At 37.4% G+C, this 11,843-nt stretch overlaps 2 protein-coding genes across 5 annotated transcripts in view; one reads left to right on the top strand and one right to left on the bottom strand.

Annotated features, from left to right (window-relative positions):
• Positions 1-151: 151 nt before the first annotated feature.
• Positions 152-1,912, bottom strand: LOC108686949 (MICOS complex subunit Mic10-like). Its single transcript, XM_018192481.1, has 3 exons — positions 1,544-1,912; positions 1,418-1,465; positions 152-437 (listed from the first exon to the last, which is right to left on the bottom strand). Exons 1-3 carry the CDS (start codon positions 1,611-1,613, stop codon positions 325-327), a joined length of 231 nt encoding a protein of 76 aa, XP_018047970.1. The 5' UTR covers positions 1,614-1,912; the 3' UTR covers positions 152-324.
• Positions 1,913-4,477: 2,565 nt separating this feature from the next.
• The window catches only part of LOC108687017 (casein kinase I), a 30,631-nt gene continuing 23,265 nt past the window's right edge, over positions 4,478-11,843 (top strand). For all 4 annotated transcript variants that reach the window (XM_018192594.1, XM_018192593.1, XM_018192596.1 and 1 more), the window contains exon 1: positions 4,478-4,727. In XM_018192594.1, the coding sequence (XP_018048083.1) occupies positions 4,493-4,727 (235 nt within the window). In that variant the 5' untranslated portion in view covers positions 4,478-4,492. The remainder of the gene's footprint in view (positions 4,728-11,843) is intronic.

Genomic DNA, 11,843 nt, shown 5'->3' with positions numbered 1-11,843 from the left:
TAATTATAAGCAATGATGAAAAAAGTTAAAAAATCTTATATTTTTTAATATACTATTATATATTTATGTATATTAATATTTGTTGATACTTCATACTTGTATTTTTCTATAATTATATTACTGTAATGTTAATAAACAGTCAAGAAATATATTTCTTTTACAAAGCCATTTATTGTGTGTTGCTTTTCTAAAATTAAAAGATACAGATCAAATATACAAAAACAATAGATTATTGCGATAAAGTTATTTAGTTTATTATAATTCTTATATTAGTAATAACTTTAATTTTGTTTTTACAATTTGTTCTAATTATTTTTCTTCAGATTAACAAATTTTGGATTTCTGTTGACGTATTGATGCATTGATGTCTTCTTCGCAATTGGAATATGCCATACCTAATCCAAAGCTACCTCCAATTATAATGGGCCACTTTTTTCCTATAAAGAAAATTTAATTTACTTATGTATCCATGTTTTATAATTGAAAAAGGAATTTGACAACAGGCAGTATATGATTCCTTCAAATTTCTTTTCATAAATTATTTTTAAATTTAAGTATTGATTGCGTTTAGAAGAAAAAGCAACTTACAGCATTATAAGATTTTTTTAATATGGTTAATTATATTTAGATCCAATGAGGAATTAGGAGCAAGACTAATTATATTAAAATGTTTTATAACAGAGTTGTAAAGCTGCTTTTTATGCTGAATACAGCTATTAACTTATGATCAAGTATATCACTGTTATTTATCACTCATTATAACATACATTATAACATACATTAAAGTAGCACTAATCCCATCTGTAAAGTTATTCTCTTGATGGAAAATAAAAATATAATACAAATAAAAGAAACTATAATACAAGTAAAAGAAACTGTACTTCCATTTAAAATCAGAGAGCTCAATTAATTCTTTTTAACTGGATACTCTTTGCTTAAAAAATGATTACACAAATAGTGAATTGACACAATTGATTAATTGTTGAGACTTAAATATAGAGATATACAGTTATATAACTTTCAAGTTACATGACGTCATAAATGATTAATGTTTCTACAATAAAGCACACATGTGATTAAAGACTAATCTATAACATACTTTATATCCTGTTTCTTGCTTTTTACCTCTTGCCTTTTTTCTCCTCGTAAATTTATTAACAATCATGTTTTATGTCTTTTCCAAAGTTGATCGACTTTTCTCTCAAACAACAAAAAAAAACGAAGAAATAGAATAGGAGACAAAAAGATAAGAAAGAAGCGAGAAACAGAGAGAGCATTATAGACTAAGTTTAAAATGCATGCAATTAATGTCAGTAGGATTAAATTTAGGTGTGAATCCCTGAATGTATGTTGCCATTGACTCCGACAATTATAATAACAAATACAGTCATTATGTCATAGGAGTGATGCATCTTACTTTTGAAGAAAAATAGAGAAAACACTCCACCGAGGATCACGCCACCGCCTGAAAAAAAGAGATCTGTCAGTAACGTAATAAAAAGTAATATCCGTCATCACAGACGAGTTCGATCACGATAATTACCGAACTTGAGGATGGCGTCTGTAAAGCAGCGGTCCCACTTTCGCCCGATCTCGTCCTCGGCGTCGGCCATTTTTGTGTTACAATGCCGCTTGTCGTTACGTCATTCACGTGAAACCAGACGAAACGTTCACGTGCGTCCTACAATATCAGTCATATTGATCTCCGGCGGTTTTACGCTTCTCTCGGTCTCGTTTGCACGCGCAGTCGCGTGAATTACGAACCGTCAGCGACGGAAATAACGAAAACTGGATTCTTTCCAGCCGACATATACATTTAGAAATAAATTAATTTTTATATCACGCACTGTCGCGCTATTCACGCACGTCTGCCAACTTAAGCTGATATTCAACTTTTATATTATCCATAAACTTCGTCTTTTTCCGTTTCCATATTTCTCGATTCGATTTTTCTCCTTCTATCCATCACTTTGATTCAGATAGTTCGAGAAAGAAAATATACAATTCATAAGAAAGAAAGAAAAAAATCATTTCACATCTCTCACATCTGTAACTAGAATTTGTAGTAACAAATGGAACGAACCAACTTGAAATCCGTAATTCAGATAGCTGCGATTGACTATGATTGGTCGGTCGCCACGGATGATAATTAAACGAATTAAATCTGTTTCTACCAATATACAATAATTTTAATCTCGGTTTAACTTAATTTTTATCTTTTCTTAGTTCTGAGAATAAGAGAAGGATAAACAGTAAATTAAACGAGATTAAAGTTAATCTATATTGACAGAAATGAACAATAAACATTTCTATGCTTAGTTTGTGACAAATATAGATATTTTTTATGTTTATCTCAATTATATTATTTATTATTTACGGGCAGCGTTTATTTGGCTCTCACAGCGCTGGTAAATGTCATTTTGTCCTTGTTTAATATTTGCCAAATGATAAGGACGAAAAAATGCTTAAAGCACTGCGAGCAACAAAGCGAACGCGGTCTCAAAGGCATGAATTTGCATAGTAAGTTCAGCATGACGGTAGCGGTTGGTGGGCCTGCCGGTGTCCGTAGCGACTCATTTCACTCAAGTCTCTGAACGCGAGAGGCAGGTGCGCTGGCCTGTCGTTCGCGAGACGTTTGATCGGAGATAAGGACGAGTTCACGGAGTACCGTTCGTGCGTGCGTGCGTTGTGAGATCGCGCGACGCGGACGGTTCCATATTAAAGAAAAACTCGCGAAAGCGAACGCGCGCGTCGCCGTGACAGCTGCACATCCGGCGGAACAGTGCGGAGCACTACGGGAGTATCACGACGTCGAGAGAAGGAGTGATCCGCGAAGCGCTCGTAGTCAGAGTCCGGTCAGTCCGGTGTCGTGGCGGCAGTGATAAAGAAAGAGAGAGGGCGAGAAGAAAGAAAGGAGAAATAGTGTGTGTGTGTGTGTGTGTGTGTGTGTGTGTGTGTGTGTGTGCATGCATGTGCGTGCGTACGTGTGTATGTGTGTGTGTGTGTGTATGGTATGCGAGCGTGCGTCAGAACCGATCGAGTGCGCACGCTGTTGACACGGTGCGTGGGTGCATCGTCGTGAAACGCGCGCGCGAATTTGAGGACGGCAGTAGAGTATAGGTGTGGATAACGGGGAATATGCGCCTGTGCAGCCCCTAGGGAATCTCGGTGCCTCACCGTTGCCTGTCCGGTGCGAACGGAGAGAGTCGCGTTACGAACGGACGGAGTCCAACGGAGTCGTGAGTCGCGCGCGGAGTCGAGTGGAGTCGAGTGAAGTTGCCGCCGAGTCGACAAGGAATCGGAGTAGCGTGAACTCCGCGAGGGAGCAGCGCAGCGAGAATCTCGAACTCGCTCGCTCGGAGGTAAATTCCCGCGGCGCTCCGCGCGGAGCGTAATGGAGGAGCCGACGACCGCGAAACGCGGCCACAGCAGTATTACCAGCATTATCAGTAGCATTATCGGCAGCAACAACAGGAGTAGCAGCAGCAGCAGCAATAGTAGCAGCAGCAGGAGCGGTAACGGCACAACTGTGCGCAACAACGATCATCACAACTGTCGCCGCCGCCACGGTAATGCCGTGCTGCGTCGCGTCAGCAGAGCGTGAGCCGCGCGATTCCTGTCGTCGATTGTTACGACACCCGGCAATCCCGGCATCCCGGCGGCTGCCGCCGGGCGTGAGAGACAGGTCGAAATTGCTATGGGATCATCCGGAACGACGACGCCGTACGACGCCGCAACGACCGTTCGATTCCTCGTGTTGCCGTGACGTTTGCCGACCATCGGGCTGCGCCAGGCGCGAACAAGAAGTAGGAGTGACAGCATCTCAGATACGCTTCCTCGGTGCGCCGCGACGCACCGCGCCCTTCCACGTTCGCGTCCTACGTCTTGTCGATCATACCTATCGTACCTAAACAACGCTCGGTGAGCGAAAAGGATAAGATCGTTCGCGCTTGAGAGGTTAGGCTGGCATGGAGATTGATTCCCGTGAGGTGGCATCGTCCGTCGAACTCTGACAATCAGCCAGCCAGCCACCCTCTCTCTCTCTCTCTCTCTCTCTCTCTCTCTCTCTCTCTCTCCTCTTTCTCTTTCTCCCCCCCTTCTCCCCCTTTCCCACTCTCCTGTCGCCGCCACCCGCGCGTCCTACCCTTCCGCGCCCTACAACGGTGTATACCGCGCCCGCGCGTGCCCTTTTCCGCTTGCGGAAACTGAGTGTCGCGTTGTATCCTTCGTTTCTCTTCTCGCGTCTCGTATCGCGTCGCGTCCCTTTCGTCGTCCTCGCTCTTTCCAGAGGGCAGAATAGAGAATATGCCTTGCATGGGGATCGATCCCCGTCATTGACCCAAAACTGACATCACCGCCGTCATTGTCGCCGTCGTTGTCGTCGTCGCCGTCGTCGTTGTCGACGCGAGTGTGGTGAAAAATCGTGTGCGCAGTTGGATCGTGTATCGATAATTAAATCATCGCAACCGTGGATAACAACGGCCGGTACGAGATGCAGAAGCGGGACGGCAGGGATAATCGTGGCGACAAGGAGCTCGGAGCGCGCGGCTCCGAGCGCGACCAGGAGGTCGCCAAACGGACCTCCAGGGGTAGCGGTAATGCCGCCCGGTCGAACGTGCACTCGTCCCGGCACAGCGTCACCTCATCGTCCGGCGTGCTCATGGTCGGCCCGAACTTCCGGGTTGGCAAGAAAATTGGCTGTGGAAACTTCGGGGAGCTTCGTCTCGGTGAGTTCCTTCCTCGCGTTATTGAATTAGTTTTTTTTCCATAAAAAAAGAAATGAGCGAAACCTACTCTCTTTCCGAGAAGCAAAAGGAAATATTTACGTTGCAAACGTAATATTCTATTATCGTCTCGTTCGAATATCCGCCTTGAAACAGCGTTTTCTGTACGCGGAATGTTCCATCGAGACGTTAATCTTAATGGCAGGTTTCCTGATAAAATTATGATCGATTTTTCCTCAGCGAAGACGTCGAGATACCGATAGTTGTCGAGAGCAATTGCGAGAGGACTTTCCGCAAACTATGTTTCAGCGGAATGAATAAATAACGGAATCTCATCTCTTATGCTTTTTAAAATAAACTCCAACATAATTTTAATTGATCAATTTTAATACTTTAAGATTCGATTGCAATGTTATTTTGACTAGTTTTGATTTTAAGCGATATTTAAAACTTTTTTTCTTTAAAGCTGAGAGAAAGACAGAGAGGAGAGTTTTAAGCCTCGCTTAAAATTAAAGTAATGTTGGTGCAATCGGACTTAAATTACAAAGATATGTAATGTCGAAAAGTGGAAAGTAAACGATAACCTTCCTCGACATTTTCGCGAAGAGAAAAAAATCGACTCCAAATTAGGGCATTCTGCCATTATAATTAAAGTCATGAGAATTGCGGAATGTTTCGTATATTTATTTATGCACATAAAAATGTATGAAAATTCAAAAATAAGTTTAGACAAATGAACGAAACTCATTCTCAAACGAATGATTCAGTTGATTTTGTAATATAGCAGTATGATTCGCCTACGTCAAACATTTTTTCTTAAAATATTTTTATCACATAGTCTCTTTCGTATTTTTATACCTACATTAAATTAATTCTTGTCTCGTAAAAATGGCATCGTAATAAAATCAACGCTGATTTGAGAGAAGCACCATGAAATTAAATGGACGAATAAAAATAATTTTTCGCTAGAATTTCTAGCGAAAAATTATTTTTATTCCTCCATTTCATAAATTATTTGTCTATGACAAATTTATGTATAAAGCATATTTTATGAATCAAGAAAGTTTTGAAATACTTATCACTTTATTTATATGAAGTATATATAAAATGAATTAAAAAGATGTTTTAAACTTTTAATATTTATTTATTGAATTTATCTATAAAGTGGTATATGTAATGGTTTCAATTCATACATGGTACAAATTCATTAAAATCGAAAATAAGATAAAACGCTGTGTCGAGAAAAGATTTCGGAACAATGCCAGGAGTGATGTAGGGCACACAAACTTTTTTCATATTTTTACAAGGTGAAAAACGAGCGAAATGACACATTAGATCTTCGTCACGTGGTCAGCATTCACCGTTAGCCGTGAATTGAATTATTGTTTACCAAGATATTGCAATCTTCATTCTCGTGTGTAACAGTGGTGAAATTAGAAGTTATCAGCCCCTCGAGAGAGCTCGCGGCGTTTGTATGATTAATGACGTCTGCCGAGTGTTGAAAACAATGATTCTAACATTGGGAGAGGCTAACGCTCTCCCGATTACGGAATGGCATAATACACGGTTCCACATACTGACATTACTATGTAGACTGGAAGCCTGTAAATATTGATGTTCCTCCCACAAAGCGCCATCGTATTCTTCTAATAATTATTTATCACAAATAGTAGGAATTATTTTTATCCCCTTTGAATTATAAAACTAAACGTTCGATTTTCAACTAAAAATATATGATGGTTTGAAAAACTTTGAGAAGCTTATGCACTATAATTATTAACCGCAAACAATACAAATTATTTTTTATTCTCTTTGAAAACGTTCGATTTTCAACTAAAAACGTGCTTTCTTTTCATTTGGAGTTTCGATTTTTTTTTAAATATAATTTTTTAAATTAAAATTAGCATAGCGAAACGGTCATATTTTACGGAATTAGTTCTACGATGTCTGTTTAAATTGAAAATTTATTGATAAAAGAAAACCTGTTCCACGTTCTTTCGGTATTGAAGGATACCTCCTCAACTGACGCGTTTCTTAGACTCGAGTTTCTCAACAGAGAAATCTTTTGCCGAGCTGACGAAATATCAGGCGGGCTGACACAGCGAAACGGCTTTGCAGCTTTGATGCGCTTGGAGCAACATCTTGGTAGCGTTTCATCGCGCGCGAGCGATGCTCATGGAAACATTGCGTTTTCCAACATAATGACCGCGGTTGTTACTGCAAAAGCGTTCATGCGGAAAATCCTACAGCGCTCGGCTCATTGCGCGGTTTATACGAGTTATGATTTTGCTAACGCGTTATTACCCATTCGTAATGATGACTTTGTTAGTAATAGTCGCAGTTAACAGCTCGTTCGATGTCATCTCGTTATTATATCACTCGCAACAAGTTAATAATTAGCTTTCATCAGTTGCTAATATCAGAGATTGTATATTTAAAAAGATAGATAAACTTATCTCGTGAAGGGTATATTTTCCTAGAAGAGAAACAGATAGAGAGAGGAAGGGAGAAGGAGTATATGGAACAAAAAGATCAAAAGAGAACATAAATTTTTCTCCATGAAATATTTATCCGGAATGAACACGGAGAATAAATGTAGAAGAGAGATAATCTTCTTCGACAAGGCCCCAGGGCCAACGAAAGAATTTCCAGAAATCGCTCTTGCGTGATTCATCTTTGAATACTCAGTCTTGTGGGTGAATATGCGGTTCTATCACCGGCTGACTTCTTGAAATGCCTGCCATGACGCGAGACCGCAGTTTGTTCGAAAAATATTTAAGGTTTACTGGACGTTTCTGCGTTAAAAGCGATACTTGTGAAGTATATCGCGTTATCTTTCCTCGAATAAACAAGTCACGCTGAGATACGGAAAAGCGAAATTTAGCGCAGTATGTATAACTTGATTTTAATTTTAATATCAGATTCAATTCGTCAGAAGTAATGCAGAAAAAAATAGTGTTCGATTGAATTGTTGCTGGGAAAAAAATTACATTTATCAAAAAATCTGTTGCAAGAAATAGAAACGATTGTATATTTTGAAACGAGTGAAAATTATAAGAGTAAATTTACTAGCATATTTATAACTTTATTGGTGAATACCTAATCAGTTCATTTTTGTAATTTTCACTTCGTTTCAAGATGCACATCCCCCAATTGTTGATATATATTCCATATGCTATTGGTGTATTATAGCAAATAAAGCACAAAAACCGCTCGCGTTTGGTAAATTTAATGACACTTGAATATGCCATTGATAACGACATGAGTCATCGACAATTAAATTGTTTTACAGTGTTGCACCGCTTTTATGCTTGCATTGGTATATCGTGACGACGTTACTCTTCTTTTTTCTTCTATCCACGTTCATTAGTCGAAAATATTGAAACATTAAGTACTCTCAAAACAAATGATTCATATATTAGTATTTTCTGTTATATTTTCCTGCTCTTAAAAATTGTTGTATTCAATACACATAGATATGTAGGAAATTATTATGTAGGAATTACACTAAAAAAAGAAGTTTTTAAAGAAACATTTTAACATAACATTTAAAGATACGTTTGAACTTTTTTCAATAAATAAAGCACTAACTGTGTTTAGATTTAAAACATGTAGCGTTTTGTTTATTGAAAAAGTTTAAAACATTTTTATAAAACGGAGACAACAAATATTTTAATATTTTAAAATTAAACACTTCTTTTTACAGTATAATAGTTATTATATCGATAATTAATATCATTTAACAATTATATCAAGTTACATTTCACTTTGTTTCTTTCCTCTTCATCCCAAAATACACTGAGAAAAATGTTTTGATGAAACCAAGAAAAAGACTCAACCAGAATGGCATTTTAGTCAAACACAATCAAAAATTCTATTTGGCTTCATAAAAATACCATTCTGGATGGATCTTCTTTTTATTGGTTTAATCAGAACATTTTTTTTCTGTGCAGTTATTTCATTTTGAACGTAAAAATGTCCAAAAGGACGTGAATTAGATGAATAGGTTTGTTTGGGATTCCTCCTAACAAATGAGCGATGACAACGATGCACTTGTCGAATAACACTCGACACCGGAATGAATCCGAGCCCTTCATTGACTTGACTGGTTGTCCCGGCCGCGCAATGAGGGACACGCGTGTCGTTAATATCGTTATGCAGGCGTTATCAGTTTATCACCTCGTGCTTGTCTTGCTTGCTCGAGGGTTATAAACGCGTTTACCAGCGGCAATTCACTCGTCGCGCGCATCGAGTACGAAATCCGAATGAAAATTGTCAGTAAATTGCTTTCCGGTCTGCTGATACATCGCTTCAAATCTGGAATCGTATATACACCTTAATGACCCAATTTCATAACTCGGCCCCATCTCGGCCCAGATTTTTGTAAGTTATACACATGTACATGCATACTGCACGCGATCGTTGCCTTACATTTAAACAAACAAGTTAATAAACAAGTAAATAAACAGGTTCTTTGAACAATAATGAAAAGCAATGTTCTTTCTATGAGAAAAAGATTATTCGATATATGAATCTTGATTTATATGTTAATTTCTTAGACTGTTATTTCACTCGCAGTCTCTACTGATTGCATTCCGATTAATTAGAAAAGAGTCAAGATATCGCGTGATGGAAATGAAACACTCTGGACTGATAAAGATATTCTGATTGTATCAACAAGAAGAACAAACAAAACGAATTCTGATTTTATATAAATTATATATAAATTCTCGTTATTATAATTGAATTTCTGCATTGAAAAGAAACTTACTAAATCTTAATACATATTTCTTCTGAATAGTACTAAAATAAAAATTTACTTATAATAAAGAAATATTTTTTTTCGACAAAAAATGTTAAAATATAATAGTTGTGTGATTATCCTGACTAAAATGTTTGATAGATTTAACTAATAAATTTATAAATGTCTAATTTGTATATATCTTTCTGGTTAACTCTATCAGAATTCCAATTAATGCGATAAGACCTTTTTCCAATGTGTATACAGAGAAATCAGATCATTTTGTAAATATAAATGTATGATAAGGGCTATCCGCTTTTCGTATACGCAGCAATCTTCGTGCACAGTAGCCGGAAGCACGATACGTGTTTGAGGACAGGAAGTACGAAATTCCATACCGTAGGCCACAAAGTGGCACACACGTAAGACCGATCTTCCGGTCCTACCTGAGGGGGTCGATCGTACCCGCCGTTACGTTCCCACGGTCACGTCTGACAAAAATTAATCGACTCTTCTAAAAGAGCTCCGATCCGTCCCCATGGAAGATTCTCCCTGCAAGAAATAAATCCAAATCGCACTGTATAATTGTACCTTAAGACAAAAAATGATTGCATAAAAATGATTATCATAATTTAACTATACATTGAGAAAAAATATACTAAATTTTAATAAATATTTGAATAGTATCTAATTACTTACGTAAATAAATATTTATTCAATAAAGAAAGAATAGTTAAATCAAATTTCTTTTGAAATTATTTATTGAAATTTAGTACATTTTTCAGTGTAACTTGTAATTATTTTTGGTGCTTTTTAAATATAATTATTATTACTAACATCATAACAGTAATAACTATAAAAATAGAGTTTTTATATAATTATTTAATCATGCAATTATAATCACAAATATCAAACATTTTTCTCTCAGTGTGAAAAACATATTTTTTCCGCTAAAGTTGCGAACAAAGCATAAATTAGATTCTGAAATACATTCTAGGGAACTTTACATTCTAGGGGATAATTTAAAAAGAAATCTTTAAAAAATTCGATTTTCTCAGCGCAACAAAGCCTTATGCGAAAAATATCTTACATTACAAATCTAATTTATTTTCCCCAAAGGAATATTCTCCTCATTTTTTTATTGTTTGCCGATGTTGATTACTGACTCATATTCTTTACATCATTCGTGCCGCGGTATATGTAAGTAACGCTCGTGAGTCGCAATTAGGCGTTACTTCCGCTTATACGGATCAGCTGATTCCCAGCAGCCGCCCAGCTGACTCTCAAATTCTCTGTCTTTCACGATGCACAGCTGTCATCGTCGCAGTAATTTTCCAGTCTTTAATCGGTCCAAACTTTCAGGTAGAGGCAATTACCGTGTCACGTAAACTTGCATATCTCTTTTATCATTAACCATATAAACAACTTTTATTAAACCATTCATTTATATTAGATATGGGAAAAAGTTCGTGGCGTTTTTTTCGTTAGATGGCATTAAAAAAAACGCCACGAACTTTTTCCCATACCTAATAGTTTATTTTGCTTTGTAATAGTTAATTTTGCAATTTATCTACTCGCGCTACATCTTACTCTGCTTACTGCTTTTATCAATTGATCTGCATTTTTTTTCATCGGATATTTCTTTCGAGACATCCTAAATCTAAGGACTTATTTTATAATCTATACTGAAAAAACAAAGTTCTACATTTTAATAAATATTTATTTGAATAGTGTCAACCAAATATTTACTTATAGTAAATAAATATTCACTCAATAAAAAAAAAATAAAAGTTAAATCAAATTAATGATTTTTGTACCAAATAAATATACCTATTATATATTTATTTGGCACAATTTAATTGTAAATTTAATTGACACTATTCAAACAAATAATTTATTAATAAAAATGTAGTATATTTTTTTCTGTGTACAAGTTCCTTTAAATTTCAAAATCCATTTCTCTGTTTTATTTTTGTTTTATGTTATTTAGATGAATAGTCCCTATATTATGCGCTCGTTCAACAATGTAATACAACGTGACGAACACATCACGGTCTCTCACGTGACGAGTGTCGAGCGCTCGCGCGCGTTACGCGTGTAGACGCACTCCTACGCATGCACGTTCGCAGGTTCGAGGGCACGTAGCAACCTGTCTGCTCGGCCGACTCGACGCCGACCGTTCTTCGAGTGACTCAGAACGACAGAGTGCCGGCTGGTCGCGTTGCCGAGCGAAACGAACGAACGAACGAACGAACGAACGAACGAACGAACGAACGAACGAACGAACGAACGAACGAACGAACGAACGAACGAACGAACGAACGAACGAACGAACGAACGAACGAACGAACGAACGAACGAACGAACGAACGAACGAA

The sequence above is a fragment of the Atta colombica genome, unplaced genomic scaffold (assembly GCF_001594045.1).
Source record: "Atta colombica isolate Treedump-2 unplaced genomic scaffold, Acol1.0 scaffold198, whole genome shotgun sequence".
Classification (NCBI taxonomy): Eukaryota; Metazoa; Arthropoda; class Insecta; order Hymenoptera; family Formicidae; genus Atta; species Atta colombica.
The sequence above is the reverse complement of the archived record's forward strand: the minus strand, read 5'-3'. Positions and strand labels throughout refer to the sequence as shown.

Excerpts from the sequence above, each read along its gene's own strand:
- LOC108686949 (XM_018192481.1), bottom strand. The coding sequence starts at position 1,613 with ATGGCCGACGCCGAGGACGAGATCGGGCGAAAGTGGGACCGCTGCTTT. Across the intron at positions 1,466-1,543 it reads AGACGCCATCCTCAAGTTCG|GCGGTGGCGTGATCCTCGGT; the intron begins GTAATTATCGTG and ends TCTTTTTTTCAG. Across the intron at positions 438-1,417 it reads TTCTCTATTTTTCTTCAAAA|GAAAAAAGTGGCCCATTATA; the intron begins GTAAGATGCATC and ends TTTTCTTTATAG.